The sequence below is a fragment of the Limulus polyphemus genome, unplaced genomic scaffold, assembly GCF_000517525.1.
Source record: "Limulus polyphemus unplaced genomic scaffold, Limulus_polyphemus-2.1.2 Scaffold17, whole genome shotgun sequence".
NCBI lineage: Eukaryota > Metazoa > Arthropoda > Merostomata > Xiphosura > Limulidae > Limulus > Limulus polyphemus.
Genome location: NW_013665627.1, coordinates 338,574 through 364,065, shown reverse-complemented (window position 1 = coordinate 364,065; position 25,492 = coordinate 338,574). Strand labels below are relative to the sequence as shown.

General features: G+C 31.4%; 1 protein-coding gene across 1 annotated transcript in view; it reads right to left on the bottom strand.

Moving 5' to 3' along the window:
• The window catches only part of LOC111085390, a 114,529-nt gene extending 107,105 nt beyond the window's left edge, over positions 1–7,424 (bottom strand). The window contains exon 1 of the mRNA XM_022383712.1: positions 7,228–7,424. Within this exon, the coding sequence (XP_022239420.1) occupies positions 7,228–7,302 (75 nt within the window). The 5' untranslated portion in view covers positions 7,303–7,424. The remainder of the gene's footprint in view (positions 1–7,227) is intronic.
• Positions 7,425–25,492: the final 18,068 nt, after the last annotated feature.

Here is a 25,492-nt window from a genome sequence, read left to right as displayed (position 1 = left end):
AAGTTGATCCAAACATAACAGGGAACCTGGAACATTGTTCTCACGAAGTCCGATTACTCTACAAAAGTGGACGGGTGGGATATATAGTAGTATACTTATAAAACAACCTTAGAATCATCTGTTATCCCTTAATGAGGTAACATATCAGGTCCTTTACTAAAACAATGTGCTGGTTTCCATGAAATAACAATAAATAATCCGTGGTGAGCAGATTACAGATAGCATTTTGTGCGACTTTGGCTTAACAACAAACAAATAAACAGATCTTGTTTGTAAATCATTTGACTATAAGTTTTTTAATTTTAATATGATCGATTCCTTGTAGACAATAGGCGCGCGCGTGATTACCATAAGCAACTTAATATTTAAAGTTTCAGAATGTTCTCATTATTCTTATATAAATTATTTAGAGACAAACTTTTTACAAAATATTTAATTACGATTTTTTTTTTATTTTCACATAGCAATCACACCAACACGAGTATCGTGAACAACGATAGTGGTTCATAATAGGTATCGCAAGGAATTGCATAAAACTGTAATAAAACTTTCGAGCAAAAAACACCTTAAGCAGAAAGATTCAGTTCAAACAACACTTTAAAACCTTTACTATTGATTACTAAAGCTTTATACATATAAAAATTCACAATAAAGCAGGCATGTTAGACTTACAAGGAAAAGAAAATCCGCTCAAAACGGCCTGTTTGTAAATTTTCTTATTATTATCTTGCCAGTCTACAACAAAAACGGCTTGTTAAATTGCACCCAAACATTTTGTAGAATATTATATAAAGTACTGAAAAGTTCGTGGGGGTATTGGAAAGTCGATATGTTTCTTCTATATTTTACATAAGCTAAAAACATCACAAATAGTGTAACAAAAATGTTATCATTACTCCTTGAAGCTAGCTTTCATACAAATAGCTGGTGTTCCTTTAGAAACTGTAAGTACAGAATGAAACAGGAATTACCTGCCAATAATAGATGATTGTAACATGTATATACACAATGCTTTTTTGTTAAACAAGACCGATGTCTGTAGGTTTACTTTCTTCTTAGAATTCTTCTCAAGAAGTCGATAAGCCGTCTTAACGTTGTTAGAACAACGGGTAAAAGTTGTAGCTAGTGATGAGTCTTGTTTAACAAAATCTGCCTACAAGAAAATCTGTCACCAAAGTACACAATGCTTTGTACACTGTACAATCGGTGTCTTTAGGAGTCAGTCTCTATATTATGTATGAAGTGAAGAAGTAAAAATATCAATACACATAATATTATTACACACATTCATAGAATAATTACTTTAAAAGACACGAAGGTTTATTTAGAGCGATGCTTCAGACGTTTTTTTTTTATTTGAAAAGGCTGCTTTTCTACCGGTAAAATTTTATACTCAGTAGGGGTTGTGTCTTAGTCTAGGCATATACTTGCCCATTGCTATGCATTATGTACAGAGAATTTAGTTACACAGAAACTGTAAATCCTGACCACATTCTCAAACAAATCTCCATGACAATCTCCAGCTGCAGCTTAACATTTTATATCTTGAATTAATGCGATCAAATAGGCAATAGCTACAGTAAATCATGAACCGTATCAACTAGCTACTGGCTATGTTTATTATCATTACAATGTATAAAATTAGCTACCATATCAAGTAATCATTTCCCCATAGTTGAGAATAAGAAACCATCAAACAAAATAAATAAAAAACTGGTTATTTAAAAACCTGTAAATAGGGATCGTAAGAAATTAAGGAAACAAGGCTGGAGATACTGTACACATGATTTACTCAAACTACAAACCCCTATTTTGGCTGCAAGCTATTACCTAGAATTACATTGGGTGCTTACTTTTTACGACTTGCAGGTTTTCAAATTCCCAATTTTTTATTTATCTTGTACAATATAGCTCTGTTTCTTTGTTTGTTTTAGCGTAAAGTTACACAATAGGCTATACGCGCACTGTCCAGCACCATGAATTGAACCCCCGATTTTAGCGTTGTAAGTCCATAAACATACCACTGACCCTTAGGGAACTAAAATATTGGAAATAATTATTAACACAGTGACTGAAATGTGTTATAAAATTTGGAATGAGAAAAGTTGGAGGACGACATTGTTTATAGAAAAATCCAAATCCAAATTGGCACCAATCATAATCAACGTACAATGAAGCATGCTGGGGTACCGCTATAAGTGTGTTCTGCATCTCAGCACATTATTACTGTACTATACATAAAATTGATGTCACCCTTGCCACCAACAAGTACAAGCAGATTCTTATCCAATATCTATCATGTCATTCCCTTAGAAACAAAACTTATTGTGGATGAGTTAATCTCTTAGCCAGACCGCGATGCAGTCAGTTACTCTGATTAAACGACACCTCAAGACAAACAGGTGTTGATGGAACACTAGCATCCATGGCTTGACCTGTACATATTCCCTATAGGAAAAATATTTACGCTGTATGAGCTTATATGAAAACCGAGAGAGTCAAACGGCAACAAAACAACGTGGCTGAAATGTGGTGAATAATACAGGACATTTGATACAATAATTCACACTAATACAATAATCAATTTGTAACATAATGTGTAGTGGTTTGTAATACAAATACACTAATGCATTGTACAACTTACTTGCTTTTATTTTGCATTTGTATCGCATTGATAATAAACTGACCATTTATTGTAGTTACTAATTACTTGTGATTCCTGTATATGTACAAGTCTGTGTGTTTCCATAATTACTTCCGATGTTATGCGTGTTTGTGTATGCAAAATATCTTTCGGGTACAATATTTTAGTTTTCACTACTATATCTTTAAATGACCTACAATCGTCTTTATCCCTTTCATTTGCACTTGTGCACGGTCTTAAGCTACTGTGACGTCACTGGCTCATCTCACTACATGAATTATTAGCCGTTGAGTTTCTGACATGCTCTTTTTTATATAAAGGTTAAAAGATTGTTTGGTAGAAAACGTTTTAGCCTCGATGACGCCTGGAATTCTGCTGTCATAAATCACAATAGCATACTTTAACAGAGAAATTCTTTTTTTTGAATGAGGTAAAACTCTCTGTAGTCTACACACGTTAGCTACATAATAGTTTTCATACCCTATTCAAAGGTAAAAATCTTGTTAGAGTTTACTTTGGGTTTATTATTATGATTCAAATCCTGGATTCATGTATTAAATAATATAATTGTCGAAGGCCATTTTAGGAAAACGATTTATAAATGTGAGAATTGGTAGTGTTCTGAAATCATAACTTGCTTACAGAATTCACCAATGAACACGATAAAAATTCATATTTATATTGTTTTCTTTCAACTGTCTTTATGAAAACATTAAATAATCTAAAAACAATGTAATATAGTGGTATTGTAAAACTTAACATAAAATCAATTTTTATTGATTGCTTTGATCAATAAAAAATAAAAGTATTAATTTCTTTAACGAACTAAATATATGAAATCTAGAAGAGAGTCATCAAAGTCGATAGAGAGAGAATTTTACTAAATTAAAAGCCATATTTAGTACTAAATTTCTCCATTAAATGTAACGAGTGAACTGATCTCAGTTCCCAAAAATTAAACAACGTAGAATGAAAGTGATTGTGTGTGTGGAGAATACGTATGGTAGATGAAAATAAAAAGCTGTGCAAGTCGGAGATAAGATCGTTCTTTACATGTCTTTTGAGCAAAGTAGGTAGATCAAGTAGGTCTTATAGTTGCCATTCAATTATATACGTCTAATTATCATTTTATAAATGTACTACCAAAATAATTGGTAGCACATTTATCACATAAACTTTATAGTAAAAGAAAAAATTAAAATGTTAAAATAAGCATTTTCGTTATTTATTGTTTCAGTACTTACCGGAAGAAAGAATAAACATAGTTACTGAAGTAAATATACGTTTTCAATTAAAAATACATGCAATTGACAATAGACATATTTAAACGATACGGTTCGTTTGTGTACTCGTGTGCGTATTTAAGTTTTTGTTGTTTTTTACATTATCTGTACACCTTCTGGTTCTAAGGAGTACACAAGAAAATTGCTAGGATCTAATATTTATGAGTTTTGATGCTAGAACTCGGAAATACGTACAAGAAAGTGAAAACTTATAAGTTAATTAATGCATTTTTCGATTATTCTATGTCAAATTTCCGTTTTCCTTGTTTTTTTTTCCAATTTGAAATGTTACGGTGCTGTCGAAATTTAGAAAATGGGAACGAAGCAGTCTCATTTTATTTTATTATTATATAAATATTGTATCAATGGGCACCCGATTGCCTTGTATAATAAATCTGTCTCCTTGAAAATAAAAACTTGCTGGTTAATAGTAAACGTTGCGACCTCTTTATTTTATCAACCATAAAATGGCGATGCATAATTGTGGCTTAAAAAACAGTTTACAAGTTAAAGTTTTTAAGAGTTTTTGATTTTGAGCATCTGAATCTTAGCTTTGTTTAAAAATCACAATCACTCACGGTTATATTTTGAAACAATAAGACAAGCAGTGGAATTATATATTTTTAGTAGCTTATACCTCAGTTTTGAGAACATAATTATATTTAGTTTAAGAACCACGAATACATATATATATATATATCAATAGTGTATTTGTTTGTAATGTGTATATCATTACCAGTCCACTCACTACTTTTATTAATTTAAGTAAAACAAAAATTACTACTTTCCATTTATTTACTCATTAAGAAATAAAGATTGCGTGTGATCTGAATCATTTTTGTAACTGGTTTACTCCAGAATACACCAGAAATTCAACAAACAGTAATTTGAATAATAATATTACACTTTCAGACTGACGTCGCATTATATAAGCTTATTCATAATCTCTTCCTCGGAAGAAAGACACTTAGAATAAAAAAAAGGTATTGATTATTTTCCCACATTTTCAATGACACTCAGTAATTGGAATTTCTTTAAAAAATGGCCAGTCTACTTTAATTTTAAAATACGAATTTTGCTAATTAAGATTAACTAAATATTTGATTTCATATAAATAAAAATATCTTTGAACTTTTATTATTAAAATGCTATATATATATATTGTTATTATTATATTTTTTAAATTCCAAAGTAATAACTCTCTCAAAAGAAAAAGACAAATAAATATTTGAAATAATGAGCATTAACATTAAAAGGAAATTCCCTTATGTTCTCTTGGATAACTTAGTTCAAATATTCCACAGTATTTCATCAGTTAATATACTGTCATCAGCAACGCTCTCTTTTACAAATAAATCACACAATGGAATAATAAAGCCTAGTTTTGAAAATGAAAATGAGTATATATGAGCAGTTTGCAAGTTTGCTCTCCAATAGAAGCTAACGTTAGGAATAAGTAACATGAATAGCGTGTTGATACTTAATATCTAATTATTTCAGATTAGTTACTGTATGGTATTGTAAACCTACATCACAAGATATATTACTAAAATTCAAAAATATAAAACCGAAGTTGAAAATTAGAAAATACTGAAATTTAAATGGTAAATTGATGATAGTTTTTAAAAATATGTAGTCATAACCAGTAAATACTAATTTAAGTAAAACCAAACTGTATATTTTGCTTTTACTTACGCACGATGAATGGAAAATTAAGAAACACAAAATAAAGTGTGATCTGTATTGATTGCTCTGTAGAAATGATGTTCTAACATTCGTGTGAATAATACGTGTGTTAAAATAACTTTTCAAAATGTATAGATATATATATATTTCTACAATTAGGCGTAAGAAATGAAAGACGCCAGTTCATTCGTAATATCCAAGGTGAGTAAGTAAACGTTTTATTCATTATCATCACTATATACTAGGGCGACCAACCGCCCAGAATTTTCCGGATTTGCTCATACTGTTATCATTATTTCGAAAGCCCAAAAATGACTTGAAAAACTAAAATTTTTCAACCATTTTCAATTACAATTAAATATACATGTATCTAATGTCTAAACTTCTGGAAACTCCTTATGCGCGTTCCTTACACTTAAGATATTTAAAGAAGTGCGTTAAAAAAACTGTTCTTCAATGGAGCCCGGAAAACATATTGTAAAAGGTTGATCACCTTGCGATACAAAGTAGAAAGAAGTTAGACATGTGCCGTTTTTGTTGACTTCAGAGTTCATGTATACACTGTTGTTTAACGTATTCAGCTACTTCAGTGAACATAATCTCTATATGAATATGCCTATGTTAAAATACTTTATAAGAAATTTTAAATTCATTATTTCATTCTCCATTGTTTTTATTAAATGAGGAAAAACACCCATTTTACTCTAAGTAATTTATATATTCTTTATTTGGAATTGTAAAAATATTGTTTCATTTACTTCTCGTCATTTTTCTGTGTTTGTTATGTTGTTGAGATAAAAACATAATCTAAAACTGTATTGTAAAGTTTTAGTAGTCCAACTTACGATCAGCGTAATATATTCACCTCAACTGTTACTTGAGCACAACATGTAACTATAGTTGAACACAAGTTTAACTTGAACACAACATGTAACTATAAATGTATAAAATTATTGAAATATAACTTATATATCCAAAACACATAAGTCTTTGAAATACATAACGTGCTCTGAAGCTCGACTATCTAATTCAACTTTTATTTACACATAAATAAAAGAATGAATAAGCATAATAATTATTTTAAGAAAGCATATGGATTCTATAAATGTTTGAATTTGACAATGCTACTGAAATTACAAATTTCAAGTGTACCTTCTTAAATATTGGTTCACTATTTTGTATTATTCATGTGAAATAATTATTCATTTTTACAAAAAAGTAATGAAATATGAATCAAAACATTTCTCCTAGAAATATAATAAATGGATAACACAGAAGATAATAAAATAAACCTTATTTATGACGTTAAAGTCATTATCCCCCTGTTATAATAATTACATTGTTTTATCATCCTGGTGATTGGTTGTTTGAAAACTCTTTATCACTTGAAATTACAAAACAGAGAACAGTTATAATGTATTATCAATAATCATAGCAGGTTTCACTTTTATAATTAACAAGTATAAAAGTATAAAACTATAGTTACAAAATAGCTTAAAATCTAAAGACTTCAGCTATATCTTACATACATCAGATAAACTGAACTAATACCATTAAAACTAAATCTATATAAATCTATACAAAACAGTTGTACACTGAGAAAAAATTACGAACCAGAGTGAATATCCCACTTGCGAAACATCCTTTTCTGATTGACTTGAAACAACAACAAGAAGTTAATATCGCCATTTTCTATGCAAGATGGGTATTTGTTGAGGTATGTCCCAAAACAAGATGCTGAAGTACTTGAATTTCTCAGTGACCATGGCTAATTGGGTCTCGATACATTCTTTATCGCATCCACGTGCTGTGTGAGCGCCTGACAACGTTTACTCCGATTTTAGCTTAGCAGCAAGCCTAAGGCAGGAGCAACGCTCCTACGCCGAATCGACTGCTTTTGCCTGCAAGATACAATTAAACGATCGATCTAAGACTCGCGTTAATGTCTTTTGTAAAGGAAACAATTGAACTGGTGAAGGATGTGAATAAACCGTAATTAGTGGCAAGAGAAATATTTCTTTAGTAACAGCAATATAAGTGTTTGTCTGTAAATTACATGAAAACATTGACGTAAAACTTGTACTCAGATGCATAGTTTAAAAACATTACTGTGTGGGGACAATTTTGTTTTTATATTTGAGGAATAGTTACAAGTTTATAACGTTTCTAAAGGAACAATATTTTTATCTGTAAATGTTTTTAGAATGAATAATGTTTTTAATCTACACAGTGGAAACTAAACATTAAGTCTAGTAGATATTTATCCACACAGATCCATTATATTTTTTGCAATTGTTTATATTAAAGATACAATGGATGTCTATTGTTTTCGAAAAAAAATCACCTACTGTTATAATGCCTCCTTTTTACTGTTTTTAGAATCAATATAGAAAACTTACGCTTTCCGCACATTCTATCACTATTTCCAATTACGCTTAGCAAACTCTTAAAATCATTTTACGAAAAATAGATCTTATAATTAGTAACTTTACTGATTGTCATTGAGTAGTTTTGACACCATGCTCGTCTATCATGTAGCTTCGCAAATGAAAGAAACTCGAAGAGATTCCGAAAATAAGTGTTCGTTGTAAAGAGAATCTAAAAGTGAAATAGAATTGTGCGTCATTATCACGAATAAAGAGGCTATCTTCAGAGACTTTCATTGCAATGGTGGTATAGTAGTTATAAAAGAACTGCACAAAGGGATTGATAATGATAGTGTTTTCTCCTTTGTTCCCTTATTTTCTTTCTTTCTTTATAATAACCAATATACGTTACAGTTGTCGTTTTCTCTCAGACAGAAATACAGTTTTTTTGTAATTCTATCTATTCCGTCGATTATAACTATCTACAGTTTCGTTTTCTGCACTTTTACAAACAATAAATGTCTCAGCTATACCATATCGACATACAGAATACATTTTTTTTTAGATTCCTTGATGGTACAAAGGGACAAACTGTAATTAGCACAATTGTTTTATTGTTATATATATGTATTTTCGGTTAGTAATGTTAATATATATATATATATATATATATGTATTTTCAGTTAGTAATGTTAATATATATATATATATATATATGTATTTTCAGTTAATAATGTTAAAATATATATATGTACATATATTTATTTACTTTGTATATTTGTGTAAAGAAATCCTTTGTACATAAACTATATACAGTTTCATACTTTCAAGTAAATATGTCAGCGATAGTTTCGTCAAATGTCTTGTGGAAGAAATTGAGATTTAACGGAAAACATTATTTTCTTATAATTCTACTATCATTAAACAACTCTTTAGCAATATTACTACCCTTGTTTCAAGTTTTAATTTTTTGCACCGTTGGCTCATAATTTTACAAAACAAATCTGATCATGTGTTTAATCTCGTATTTCGTTAGAAATAATATTTCTACACGCAATCTACATTCTGCTTTAAATATGTTATATAAAAATAGCAATTTAAAAATCACGCATCTCTTGTACTTTATCAAACAGAGTATAAATGATTAGACATTTTCGAATTAAATAATAAGATAGATTAATGTTTGAGCTGAATAATGGCTTGAAAAATAAATTAATATTTTAGGTAGTTTACATGAAAATTAAAACAAAAATGTTTCTCATTAATGTTCTTGTTACTCATAAAAAAAAATAGTTATCTAACAGTTGTTCAACCTGTAAAATAATAGCAAGAGATGATTCCAGAGGATCAGATAATACAACCAATAAAACTGTTGAGTACCGTTGTTTTATATCAAACAATGGTACTCAACACCATTAATACCTCAAGAAGATAGACCTGCGGTTTCAACGCAGCAGGTACTATTTTTAATCTGGTGAAGTTTTGAAAATTATGAACGTTTCATGAAATGTAACTAATAGTAAATTGACGTTGCAACTAGATCGATTCTATAGAACCATTATTATTCGCTCATACGTTTCTATAGTGCATCGCAAACGGGAATACATTTAATGCGTGGGTGTCTCAGAAATCAAGTTTAATATTAAGCTGAGGAAATAAGTAATAAACAATTTAAAGCTTTTGCAGTAGTCAAGGGAAGAATGAAACATTTTACATAAATAAAATCTTATTAGGTACAAGTTCTGGATTTAAAACAAAGTTCTGATGTTTGGAAACAGAGCTTTTACATTTTGCAGATAGAGAAAATATGCATTTAAACAGAGGTAAAAACACGGAATGATCAGTAGACACTTCTATATTTCTTAGACCACTAAGTCTTCTACAAGTGTATCCAATGTAGCTAACACAGATTCCATAAACTTTAATATCGAACTGAGAAGTGTGCGCCAAACTAAAATCCAGTAAATATTTTACCTGTAGGTAGAAAAGGCGATTGCTTATCCCCCAAAAAACCTGCAAATAGTATTAAATATTTTACTATTAATGGCTCAAATCCGGCATGCCTGTTATAAAGCGCTGCCGATAAGCCATTTACCTGAATAGAAAGATTATTCTTTAAATTTCAATTCTTACTTTTTCCAACAGAAAGAAACTGCAGGAACGAATGTTTTGGTATTATAAAGCATATGTGATGGAAGAGATTTAGACAGTTGTCATATTTATGTTATGAAAATAACATACTTGTGTTATTAAAATAGTATGTATATAAAATGAAATGTTTCTATTACAAATGTTTATCGGGTATACAAAATATTAATACCATTTATTTTCAAATGTACACCATGAAAGAGGGCAAGTTCGCACAGCAGAAAATTCGAAACAGCACCTGGGTTCAAGACCACATTCCAACCAAACCACCAACGATTTTGATGTAAGAAATGGACTAAGCAATTGGAAACACTCTAATCCCACTCTACCATGTAACTGTAACTTTTTCTAGTGTGGATCTTATACAGTTTTGTATTTCTTGGTCTGATTAAACACGATCTTGAAAGCCAAAGTCCGTATGAAATGAAGAGTTTCTGAACATTTTATCAAGATTCATGTCTAAGACCAGTGACACAGGAACTGATAGATCAAAGGGAGCTATCGCTCACTCTAGATTTTCGTAAAAGGGGAAAGCGGTAACAGTAGTGGTCACCTTCATAGAGAATAAGTCCTACGGGACCAAAACAACAATAAAATTTCCAATTTAGAGATAGATTTACATTCATCGAAATACTAAAAAGGTATGCATTATATATTGTCACTGGTAACTAAATAACAATAATATGTCATTGTAATTCCATTGCTAGAAGTACAATATATTATACACTTCCACAATAGGTAGCTTGCAACATCATTATAAAATGCCAGCTCTGAGTGATATTGGTTTAGATCAACGGACTTTAATGAACTCACTTACGAAGGAGGATGAAAAAAGGTTTTACATATATGCACCAACAGTTGAATATGTGTTATGTTATTATCCCATTTTTGTGATGCTCATAAAGCTGATGTTTACAGGCAACAATTACCGAAAATTATTATACGCAATTAGATATTTAATTACTGAGATGGTATAAGGAAGCTCACAGAATAAGGAGGAAAGTCATTTTATGTATTAGCGAGAAATGTAATGTTGTTAGCAAAATATTATTTATATAAAATGACCAAACACTGGAACTTTTCTGTCTTTAAGGAATGAAGGTTGACTCTGTGGTAAAGTTATGGATTTCAGAACTAATAACCCGGGTTCGAATCCCGGTGACACCACAAATCATGTCCTGCACTTTAAGCTGCGAGTGTTCTATAAGAGTGACAGTCAGTCCCATCGCTTGGATGGTGGGTGCTGAGGTTCTGTCTTTCTTTTGGTCAGTAGTTCAAAATTAAGGACAGCAACAGATATTGTCTTTAAGAAATTAACGTGAAAAACTTTACAAAATGGATATTCCTCCCAATGTATTTCAGTAAGGAGAAAGTTGTGTTAAAATGTGCACTTTTGCGGCAAAAAGCTAAAAGTATTAAAATTTAAGTTTTAATTTTTATTTCTATTCCATAATATTGTAGTAATATTTTTTGGGTTGCACGAGTAGTAGTTTCATATTCGTTACCAAGAAAAAATATTAGAAAACAGATATCATTTATTAAAAATGAGATAACAGCAGAACTTTCAATGAATTAATGTTAACGTTAAGAAACCCTGTGTTAAATTTACTATTTAATTTGGTTTGTAATATGTTTTGATAAATGTAACTGTATGTTAGGTAGTTAGGTCGCTCGACTCGTAATCTGAGGGTCGCGGGTTCGAATCCCGTCCCACCAAAGATGCTCGCTCCTTTATCCGTGGGGACGTTATAATGTGGCGGTTAATCCTATTATTTGTTGGATGGTGATGACTAGCTACCTTCACTCTAGTCTTACACTGCAAAATTAGGGACTGCTAGTGCAGATAACCGTTGTGTAGCTTTGCGGGAAATTCAAAACATAAAAAATTCGATTACTACGGCTTTTATGTTTTTTAAACTAGAATACTTTAATACTTTTTTTTAATTTGATTTGTAATATCTGGTTAAGTTGGTAGTTAATCAAAGACCAAAAGAAACGTAATTAGGGTATGTTTCTTCTTGATATTTAGAGTGACTAAGCGTTTTGTTAATGTAACAGCATCAATTAATTGTTCCTTTGTTGATTTGTTTTTCATGAAATGAAAAAAAAAAAAACCTAGGGAATGAGTGCTGAGAAAGGTTTTATAATGTTATTATTAACTGAGTGGATATATTTTTGTTTTCTAAAACAAATGACGAATCCATTACAAGTCAGGCATCATTAAGTTTTACTAGTGGAAAACGTAAAACATATTCAATTTTTAAACAGACAAAAAATATAATAACGTGCAACTTCGAGTTTATGTTCTTCAGACACATCGAATCAATATATTATTTTTAATATGAAAAATACAAAAATAACAAGACTTTGAATCTTCTTTTGGTAATTTCAGAAGTTAAAATACTTATTTCGCTAGGCATAATCGAAACATAGATTAAAATCTCCTACCTACCGTCGTTCATTATTTGGCACTTTTCTAGGCAATTAAACTGTTTTAACTTATATACAAAACTAAGACATAGAATACTTTTATTCTGTTTTTTGTTTTAACGTTCAACAAAATTAGTTTGGTATTGTAAACAGGGTTGCTTGCTTCCTCATTAACGATATATATATTTTATTGGCTGTTACGCGCTGATCGTTTGTTATTAAAATTAAGTCCTTAGACGAACATGACTTTATTTGAAAAGCACTCCTAATATATGACGCGTAATTAGTGGTGACCTTTGAAAAATTGTGTGTAGGACGATCTAGGGCAATCGATCTAATTAATGTTTAATTACCCTTCGAATGTTTTTCTCTAAATGCTAAAAGAACATTTATTGCTCCAAAATTCTAGAAAATGCTGCTTAAGAATGGATTGGCAAATGACGTAAAGAAAGTCACACAAGTGAGTAATGGTCAAGAATCTTTCTTCCTCCTCGGGAGTGATAAGAAGTAAGGGTGAATAACATTGCATATTTGTGTATAGATTTAGACACGCACACACATCTAATACATTTTCATTATGAAAGAAATTTTGAAACTGTTCCCCTTTTCGAACTAAACTTAATTCTTGTGTTTTTCTTATTTCGGTTGTATGATTGTCAAATGCAAATACCAAAGCTAATGCAATTCTCAAAACCATTAAACGATAAACGGAATTTCTAAGGTTATACATATGATAGGGCAAAATAACTCTTGGAAAATACTGCAAACCCGCTCCCCTCAATTTGTTGTCGGGGAGAGCATCTGATAATTAGTGATGTGATCTGGTACTATTTATGTTACGCATGATAAAGGTCACACATTATTACATTTTGTGCTAACATAGTTCGATGCAATTGGCTCTGACATCAACGTAACGCATGACAGTTCCCAGCCTTACCACGTTAAACTGGCCAACACAATCCCATCGAGCATAGGTTAAATTGGGAGACACGTCATATTCTTTCAAGTGACTCCAGACACCAGAGATTACCTGAAAACAGCTCTTTCAAATAAATTGTCAGGAATATCTCTGAACTTTATAAGCACTCTGATTTGAAACATGCAAAATCGGTGCCAGGCTTCCTTTAATGTCCTTGAAGACCACATTTCATATCAAAGCGAAATATCATAAATTGTAAAGATGTGAAACCACACTTACAAAATATTAATTTAAGAAAGAAACTGAACGACAGTCATTTACATTTCAATAAATAATACTAAACATGAGGTGCTAGATTTACATAGAAGTTAACCGAGAGAGCTACTGATATTTTTGTGTATTATTGGCTTTGCCTTGTCATAATTGTAATGCTAAACACTTCGATATCATCTAATTGGTATTTTTACAAGTGTATTATGGTACAAAATATATATGATAGCCAGTTGAAAACTCTGGTATCGAGTAATGTAATAACTTTCATCCGTATAGATTTTGTTACGTGATATGGGCATTACTTTAAATTACAAACATACATACAATATTGAGTCCTCTATCTGCTCTGGAATATCCTTGATATCTTATCGAGGGTTCACGATGAGCGAATCAATTTTGAGTAGATGTTGATACAATTCACTTAACAGGAAGCTAGCCGAGTTGTCCGCCGATGAAGTTATGTAATGTTTTCGTAAAAATACTGAAGTCCGATAATGAATCCTCTGAAGTTAAGTGGTTTGTAATATTCGAAATCTATAAACGTTCCTGGTCAAATATCTGAAGTTCCCGATTAATAAGCGTTATAACAATCATAGTTATAGCTTTCGAGGTTTATAGCACACCAACTATAGCAAACCAATAATATATTCTTTCTTTTGGTGCGTCGCGTTGGTATATTTATAGGCGTGAGGAGAGTTTCTCGAAATTTCAGCTAACACAACAATATAAACGATATACTAGTGTTTACGTACACACATATATTGTTGATTCTTACACTCGAAAATTTTCTACAATTTTAGTGAATAGGTGGGAATTTTGCAATACAGATTGAACAGTATAAGTTATGTACATTTCTAGATATACATTTAACTTAAACAAACATCGATATGAAAATAGATATATGATAGTAAATCCGTCACATTACTCTTATTTTAAACATGTGGCACGAACGATGGTGTAACTTTGCCAAATTAAATGTAATATATATTTGTGCCAGAATGTGTTGAAAGAAAAAAAGTTAATCATTTAATTCTAAAAAAAAAATACATTGAGTATGTAACCAACATACAGTAAATATCACGAAATGTTAATTTAAAAACAAAATTTAAAATAAACAAAACATTTTCCAAATGTTGAGAACATACAAGACAGTAATATTTATAATTTTGAAAGCGTAAACAAAATGTTTATTTAAAAAACATCACACTTAAGATTCAGTTTAAATAGATCATGTACTTATCGCAAGCTTCTTTATATATTATCACTAAACGAGAATGGAAACAATCAACTTTTTTTGACGAATGAGGTGTTTATTCAAGTATATTGCTCCTCTAGAAAGTTTAACCATATATTAACACGTTCGCTACCATGTGCCCCACAGGTGGGCAACAACCGACTTTTTAGTTAACGTCCACGTGACACACCGATGGGTCACAGAAAATTATGTTTCAAAGCCAAATTAATCTTGTGGCATATGAGTTTGATACACTGCGACTGCTCCCCGGCACCTCTTGAATAGTTAATTTCATTTATACCTAATTTATTATGTGGCAGCCAACGTGTTAATACCTATATGTCCAATTTCGTCTTCGTCACATCAGATTTCCTTTTGTGAGTAGTAGTTAAAATATAATTTAGGTTAGATTGTGATTAAATGTTACTGAAGTTAAAGTTGATATTTTATGTATAAACCGCGAAGCTACATCTGCGTTCTGTCCATCGACAGGTGATCGAGCCCCGGATTTTGGCAATGTAAGTTCTTAAACGTAACGTTGACCCACCGAAAAATCTAAAGGTAAGGTTGTCTATTTAAAACAAAAATGTACGGTGTTAATTTTTTAAGCTGGAGAAATTCGTAAGACCAAGAAATGTGATTAGACATTTAAACCAGGGGTCTTAAATAGAGAATATTTCGAGAAATGTTAAATATATACAGTAAATACTGAATATATTTATCGTTTCTAATAATTATCTTGGTAATGTAGTGAAACTTAACTGTTCCATCTTCTTATAGTTCGTAATAAATACACATTCGGTAATACAGGATTTTAGAACTATAATTAAAGCAGAATACCACACTCCATAATGTAGATTGCTTGTAGACTATTACAACTTCCTTTACAACAACTGAGCGAATAAACATTACTGTTTATCGGTATAACTTACACTATTCTGGAATGATCTCTTGGTTTGGGTTTTAACATTTTTTTTCAATATAAATTTCAAAGTCTCAGCTTTACAATTTGAAGATGTAATTTAATTATAACACAAAGCATTAAAATAAAATAAAATGCTGTAGGCTAGTTTACAGGATGCGATTAAATATGTTACTTTATAGAGTGGATTGGGTATAATATTTCTACCAATTTCAAATAAACTTACTCTATATTCCAGCCAGCATTGGCAATAATATCCAGTTAAATATCGACATGAAAGGCTACATTTGAACAAACCCCTCCCCTCCTAGTGGCACAGCGGTATGCACAGATACGCCGTTTAGCTTTGTGCTTAATAACAAAGAACAACAACATTTGAACATAAAAGTAAGCCTTAAGTCTCTTCCATCAAAATGTGACTATACATATGACTTTTGAAAGCTGTCGAATAAAAGTTTTACAAAGATAACAGAATATGTCAATATTAGTCTCACAATCAGAACTTGTTCAATGAAAAAAGAGAAAATGTGCTAATTCTAGCCAATTCATGGAGGACTAATGAAAAGGTTCCTAAAAGCATCCAGGAAATTACATGTAGAATATTCTGAAGAGTTTCCCTTGGGTTTAGATAGTAGAAATATTGTTGTTTTATATTTGACTTCATAATTGTTTCGCTTCATTTCATAATATGAACTCATTTTTTAATAATCGGAAACACAATTTAGCTACGTAGTCTGAAAAACCCAACACTTTTAAGCACTGTCAAAAATTAACTACGTGTTGTAAAAAGTTAAAATACCCACAATACTAATATTAGTGGCTACGTTTTACTATATTAGAAGAAACGCTATGCTAGTTATGATTTCATACATTACTCACCAGAATGAAAACAAAATTAAGTACAAGTTTATTTGTTTGAAATTAAGCACAAAGCTACACAATAGGATATCTGTGCTCTGCCCACCACGTTGTCCGCAGACATACCGCTGTGCCACTGGGAGGGCATTTATTAGAAATCGATACAACTGAAATGACAGTCATCATTCAATATTTTTTTTAATACAGTAAGGCTATGAAAGTAATATTTTTAACTTGTATCTATTTAAATGTATTCATAAAAATACATTAAAATTATAAATCTGGAAGAAATATTAAATACAATCTAAGATTTATGAGACAATGGATAGAATTGTTTAAAATATAAGCGTACGATCATAAATGAATAATAATGATTAGTGCTGAATCTTACACCTTAAATTCGTGCATTCCTCCGTCAAATGCTAATTCTCAATAAAAGTGAAGACATTCCAAAGGATTTTAAGTAAGTCTTTACGTATATGTGAAAAATAGGTCAGAATGGAAACGTTTAATAAACGTATTTGCAAATATTTTATATAATTCACTGAAGAACATGTGTATCGTATACACTGAAATAGATCTGCTAAGCATCTCTTTTAAAAACGTATTTGATTTGTATAAGCCCATGAATGTCAAAGTCGTCGGTGAAATTAAGTTGGAGAAATACGAAATTTCTAAGAAAAAATGTGTCGATTGAACAGTCAAAGAGACTGTTACTACTTGAATTTTATACTGTTGCAATGTCGGGAAAATGTTTAATGTTATACTAAGTTTATGAAATGCGCATTTGCAAATAAAAAGTGTGAAACAACATAATAAAGACACATTATAACTAATTAAGTAACAGCTGTCTCAATATTAACATACAACTTTTGATATGTTATACTATGTGATTTATAACAACCGTGAAAATATATTCCAAGTATAATCAAATCCTTTAGTTAGCATCTTTTAATAAACTCTCACTTGTAATTACGCTCAGCCAAATAATTCGTTTTAACAGGTTTGTAGGTGGATATCAGGAGATAAAGTTATTAACATATTCAGAACCTTTATGTACATTTTTTCGCAACCCTTACTAAATGCATAGCATGCATCTGTATTATATTTAAAGAAAAAACGTTAATCGTGTAAATGTGTTTTGAACCATCACTGGAAGAATAACGCGACTTAATACTCAATTTTCTTCTTTAGACAGATTTTAGGATCAAGTTTCTGTGAAGTAAACTTCTAAAGTAATTAAGCAATGAAACAAAACAAACATTTTTCAAAACAAAAGGAAGTAAACAGGAAAGAAGTGAACGTTTTATATGTAAGGAAGGACTAATGATTCGAGGCTAGCCATGCGAGACAAGAGATATAACAATATGCTTTCTTTCTTTCTTATAGATAACTTTTTCTTTTACTAGCTACATAAACATGAAATTGTATTTTTGTTCGTCTCGAAACTTAAATAATCGTATAAACTGAAGTATGCTATGGATCAGAACCATCAGCATGATGAATCTATGAATTGTACAAATTCTTCATTTTCTTATAACATTCTATTACAAGTTTTCGACCAAAAATACATAAAAATGTACTTATTTAATCTGCAAAAAACAAACAAAAAAGTTAATTGAAATTTACAATTCTAAAATTCATTATTTAAGCTCCGAAAAAGTATGCTGAAAATTATATTGCTGTTAGAAATACAAAATAAGAGAGAGAGTTTAAATCGTTTTCCTCTAACTCTAAACTGTAAAATATTATAAAAATTAACTAAAAATAGAGTATTTGGAACGATCATTCACAATCAATCTCCTTCTCAATGAACTTAGAAAGTCTTTATCTTTCTCATAACTCTTATATGTTAACTTGTACAACGGACTGTCACTTACCGGACTTTTCGTAGGCCCATTACTCAATCACACCCACTCAGAGATATACAAACATATATATATATATGTGTATATATGATTGATGATTCCTTCAGTAAAACATATCTAGCTGTTTTTTCTTGCCATCGTCTACTACCTGCTACTCTACTGGACAAACAGAGTACAGATATCATCCCACTTATCATTTTATAAAGAAGTTTTGAAAGGATGAAAAATAGTAAAATGCGAGATAGAAATCAAACGGGAATTGTAAGATAGTAAATGAGGATTAATTTGAACATTCTGAGAACTAACTCGCCAATAGTTAAACATATTAACGCTGGGGAAATACCCATTGGTATATATTATATGCTTTCTCAATTTTACTAGATATTTGTTCTTATGAAGTAATTCAAGTTACCTTATTTTTTATTGACTAGTACTAAAATGTGAAATGTAGGTGAAATAATTCTAAATGTTGATATATTCCTTATTCTGCTTTTAGCGTGAAACGAATAGATTTGCGAACCAAGTTTAACGTTTACGCTTTTTTATTCAATTGTTTATGGTGGTTGCAACGTCCAATATACAATTCGAAATAAAACTAACTTCCTTTATTCAAATTACTGTTGTTTTTAGTTACAAAAAAAACAACAAAAAAAAACAGCTTGATTTTTGATGCAAGATATCAAACTATAAGATATTTCTTCTTGAATTTCTAATATTGTTGGTTTGCTTGTTCTGAATTTCGCACAAAGCTACACGAGGGTTATCTGTGCTAGCCGTCCCTAATTTAGTAGTGTAAGACTAGAGGGAAGGCAGCTAGTCATCACCACCCACCGCCAACTCTTGGACTACTCTTTTAGAGGGATTGGCCGTTACATTATAACGACCCCACGGCTGAAAGGGCGAGCATGTTTGGTGAGATGGGGATTCGAACCTGCGACCCTCAAACTGCGAGTGCCCTAGCTACCTGGTCATGCCGGGCGAAAGCTTATTATAAATGTAAAGTACTTTTCGGAAAACATAGGTTTCGAAAAACTATATTTATAAGGCATTAGAGCGGTAATTATTTTGAAAAAGATATCACTGAACAGTTTTATAACAATGCAAAAAAACAAAACTACGAGGGAAATAAACCAATTTAATGTGATTTGATAAATTTCAACATTTCTTTTCGTAGCTATCTATATCTGGAAAGAGTCAGTAAATATCAGATATTTAAATTCTGTTATAAGTAGTAATAAGTGAATACTGGAGAAAGTAAAAACATTTCAACGTGTGATTCCAAATTATTAAAATTAAATATAGGGAACTAAAACGCTTATTTTATAAATATAGCAAACTGATAATGCAAACAAAAGTAATATGTAGGTAAATCAATATCTGAAACTTTAATTCAATTAAAACATTGCTCTCAATGCAAATATTTCATCCATATAATATTTGTATTGCTACTTGTTGTTTATACTATGATAATACATTAATATTTACGTAGTTATAAAACGTTGAAATAATTAAGATTTATTTGAAACAGTTGTTCCTAAAGTAAGACCTACCAAATCTATGTTAACCCCAGGTTGAATTGCCTAAAGATCGCCTTAGTTTGTTTGTTTGTTGTTGTTGTTTTCTCAGAAATGCAATTTCCAAAATCTTAAATATCAGGAAATAGAAAATTATAGGCTTAATGAAATATTAAGGGGGGCTTACATTCCGAAGTCGTATACAAAAGTGTGATATCATCACTGTTTTAGGAAAGATATGAGTTAGAATAACGAAATATTATTTCATTTGATAATTACGAAAGATAAAATGACTTGACAGATAAATGAAATAAATAAACTGTAACTTTTGAAATAGCATGATACAATATATACATATATATACTCATAATTTTTGAATCACCAACGCAAGTATCTATTATTTGCTCTTTTTTTGTGATGCACTAAATATTTAAAATGTAAATTATACCCGTAACCAACATATATATTGTGCAACGCACACCATAACGCTTAATGTCTCAAAAACGACAAAATATAAATAAATTTTCAAACAAGACTTTGTATGGTGTAACCTAACCAGCCCGATAAGCTCTGGCACTAAGTGAAAGCTTCTTTCTCAACGGCAATTAATATATAGAATGCTATCAAACATTCTTGTTACTGGAAGTTCGTACAGGGCTAGTAAATGGCGATTTGATTAGATTAATTATTATCATTTGTTGTTGATGTTTTTACCATACGATATCAAACCTAATATTAACGAAGGAGACCATTATTATCGAAGAATTCTATACTTATTTCCAATGTATATTTAAAATAAAACCTAAAACATAATTATTAGCTTCAACCGATTCATCAATTAATAGTTTCGTCAATTTTGTGCATTCAACGTTCATAGTTCAAGAACTAGATTTAACCGCTTTATTATATATATCTGTTACTATATAATTACTGTTTTCATCCTCTTCTTCTAAATATGATCTGCTAAATGTTTTATTATAAGATTTGTCATTAGCAAGAGTTTTGTGTATGTGTGTATATGTGTATTAATTCATTCTTACTGACAACTACTGGAGCATTATGTTCATTCTGATAAAGCTTAGAGCTAAAAATTGATGGTTACTAGGAAAGCTCTGTTCTTTGTTTCGATGGATTTCGCGCAAGGCGACACGAGGGAAGACAGCCTGTCAACATCATCTGAAATACAGAAATATGTAGTTACATAAACCCGTGGAAGAGCATTTGTCCGAAGCATTATGTAGTTTGATAAAATATTTTGTGAGTGCTTTGAAACTCTGTTCAACTTTTTCTTTGACTCAAAATGTATGTTTGCATAACTAAATGTTCTAAGATTTTATAATGTTTACAGTAAAATTCTTAATAGCGACTAAATATAGCAAAGGGTCGGGGTATATAATGTATCAAACTGGGTAAGCCATCCATCTATTCTAGTACGGAGTATTCGGGAAACTGGGAATTTGTCCGAGTGCCATTCATGGCTGACTCCCGAACGCCCCTATGTAAGAATATTCAAAGAAAAATGACGAAAGAAGAGCAGGAAGACATTTGAGTTCGTCTGTTAACTAAATTTAAATTTAGTCTTTTCCATGTATTTTCCCCTTTCATTATTCCTTGCAAGTGTCACTGGCAAGAAAACTACGTTTGAAACTATTTCCTCTAGAAAGATCAAATTTAAAGCTACAATATGAGAAGACGCCCCCGAAATAAAAGACGCTCCACCCAGCTTGCTTATAAAGCATAATGAAATGTTTTAATATCTCAATCTAATTCCTCCATACTGCCATAGAATGTGTCTGTATTTGTTAGCTATCAGTATACGTTTGAGGCCAGATGATCAAAATTATCAATTATGCTTTTCACAATAACAGCTCTGCTGGTTAAAGTTATTCTTGAAAACGTTCCTACGAACGTGAATATCGAAACTCTCCCACAGCCACACAGCTATCACAGTTTCTATATAGCTTTCAAAAATTTATAAATAATTCTTTTACCAAACATAATATTATTTTGCAATCTGTTTTAATCTCATATTACAATAACTACTTATTATTTTATGTTTGGTTGTTGTTAATACAAAGCCAAACAATGGGCTAGTTGTGCTGGACACACGACGGGTATAGAAAACTGATTTTTAGCTACAAAAGTCCAGAAATTTACCGCCGAGCCACTTGGGATATCTGCTTACTTCTTTCTTTTATTTTAAAAAAATCTTTAAAAGACAGAGTCTTCATTTTATAGAAAATCTTGGCGCGTAAATTTCTGATAAATTTAAGTAAATAGTTTTTTTTTGTTTGTAATTAAGCACAAAGCTACACAATGGGCTATCTGTGCTCTGCCCACCACGGGTATCGAAACCCGGATTCTAACAATGTAAGTCTGCAGATATACCGCTGTGCCACTGGGGTGCTTAAGTAAATATAAATTTTCGTTTACTTCTCTTCTTTATTCCTGGAATGCTTTGAAGAAATTATGTAATCTTTATTCTTCGATAAAATTAGTTCTTTATATAATTTTCTAAGACTTCACTTACACTATAATATAATTGCACACATTTAAAATATTTTTGTTTTTATTTTGAAACTTCTAGATTAACATTTTATAAACTTAGTTAATGAATTAAAATTTTTATTGTAAAAGTAAAAAAAAAAATTGTATGCTGTTGTTATGCGATTTTTAGCATATTCATTTATCTGGTGTTAAACTTTCCAATAATAGTTATAGCTAGTAAATTTTTTCATTCGCTTTAAGTTTTACTATGAGACTGATCTTGAAAATACATAAAAACAGTTTTTGATGTCATTAAAGAGCAGCATATGGCAGAGATTAATAACAGGTAAAACAAAGGAGAAATTTGAGATAGAAACCAAACATTTTTATCAGAAAATTACGCTAATTCAATATAATACTTCCAGAGCAATTTTAGAAAGTTCCAAAGCAAAATTTGCGAACTTACAACGTTAGAATTCGGAGTTTGATTCCCCGCGGTGGACAGAGCGCGGATAGCTTATTGTGTAACTTTGCGATAAAATAACAACTACAAATGTGTCCTTTTATTTGATTTTATAAGGTCGTCAAGAAATTAATGTCGCGTTTTAGAACCCTTTCACTAACCACCCCTTCCCAAAAAAACGTACATCACGTAAAATACTTAAACGAACCGCCTAAACGTTAGTGTAGCCTATGTAATGTGTGAAGTTTAGTATACTCTAATCCCTTATAGTGATGGAACACGACGAGACACACATTCAGCATGTAGTGCTATTTGAATACAAGAAGGGAAACAACGCATCTGTAGCCACAAAGAATATCAAAAAAGTTTATGAAAATCTTTCGGACGTTCGTAAGTGTCAACGATGGTTCAGCAAATTTCGTTCGGATGACTTTAGCCTTAAAAACTGTGATGGCAGGGGCCGACATGTTGAAATTGATATTGATGCTCTGCTTTGCATTTGGTAGGACATCAAAGGAGTAATTCTTCTCAATCTACAGGGAACTGTCAATCTAGAGAACTATAGTCAGCAACTGGAACGTTTAAATCAAGCCCTTTGTTTCGTCGTTTCTGGCGCGTAATGCGAGTGAACCATTTTTGAACAGAATTGTTACCGGTGATGGCACGTTGACGCAATACAAAGTTATGGAGTTGGGTTGGGAAGTTCTCCCCCACCCACCATATTCTCCAGATATGGCATCATCAGATTACTATTCTTTTTCGTTCGCTGCAAAACCATCTTAATGGGAAAACGTATACAAATGTGGAAGGTGTTAAAGAGGAGATCGACATGTTTTTTTTGCTTTAAAGCCAAGTGATTTCTTTAATCATGGCATTAACAACCTGGTTGTGAGATGAAAAAGCATCATCGATAGGAATGGAGACTATTTCATTTAATAAATGTTGTGTTTTGATATATAAGTTGTTAGGAGTTTTTCATCTAAAAGAAAGCGGCATTAATTTCTTGAGGACCTAATATTTATTACTGTAAAACAACATAAGTCGTGTTTTCGTAAGATGTGTTGCATCCACGCCATATAGATTCTCATCGAAATAGGAACCAATGCAACCACTTAACTTGAAAACGATATTATATTCAATTAAACAAATGAACATATTATGTCATACTTTTTGTGTTTATCCAGTCTGATTATGTCACTCATGGATGCTAATAAGGTTACTTTCGGGCACAAATATAGCTCCCCCATTAAATATATTGGATCATTATACATAAAATTTATGTGTTGTTTATATTTTATTGAATAATTTCATAGCCCTTATCAACTGACATTAAAACTTCATGATAGGAAACTGAATACTTTTAGCTGAAGATTGTTCATCTATCATATTACAGTTTAACTATGACTTGTCCTTCCTAGAAAATTAGTGACCATTAGATTCAACAAAGAACTGTCGCCGATGTTTATGAAGCTTTATAACCCAAGTTTAGTTGATTGTTTTAGAGCAAAGCCACATTTGGCTGTCTATTACGTCTATCGCGGGAGATCGAACCCCGGACTTTAGCGTTGTATGTCCGTAAACTTACCACTGTCCCTCCGGAGGAGCCCAATTTTAGTATCGTTGTTAAAATACTATATTTTTCTACGCATGAATCAGTTTTGAATGGACATTTAAGTTCAAGATAAACTTTGAATTGCTATGTTGCCTTATACACTTAGTAGTCCCAAGTAAATAGACACCTAATTTTTCGTCATTTAACTGATTTATGCTAACTAATTTGAGTTCACAGAGCACTATATAAATGAAAATGGTCCGCTCACTAATTATCTTGTGCTACAACATGCGTAGAACTCAAGGTTTTCTCGAATTGTCAGATTTTGTTATAGGAAGGATAGTTGGTCAAGCGGCAAATTTCGCAGAATTTGGGAATCCCGCTTTCGACAGTCAATAAAATCATCGTGCAGTTCAGGAAACACGGCAAGGAAACAACTGAGCAGCATCCGGGTCGTCCTGGTCCATCAGAGAGGACAAAAAGGGCTGTCAAGAAGAGCATCAAAATGGATCCCAGATTAACGACTACAGAAGTGGTCAAAGTTGGTGGGATGAGCCCGAACTCTGCTCAACGGATTCTCCACAGATTGGGTTATCGTTGCAGAGCAGCTAGACGGAAGCCCTTATTAAGACCTGCCAACATAGTCAGACGAAAGAAGTGGGCAAGTGATATGATGACCAAGCCTCTGGACTTTTGGAAGACCCTATTGTTCTCAGACGAATCAAGATTCGCTCAATTTTCGGAGAGCGGAAGGATATGGGTCTGGAGAATGCCTCACTGAGAGTTTTGGCTCAACAGATTGCAGCCAACTGTGGAGCATGGTGGTTTCAACGTAATGGTTTGGG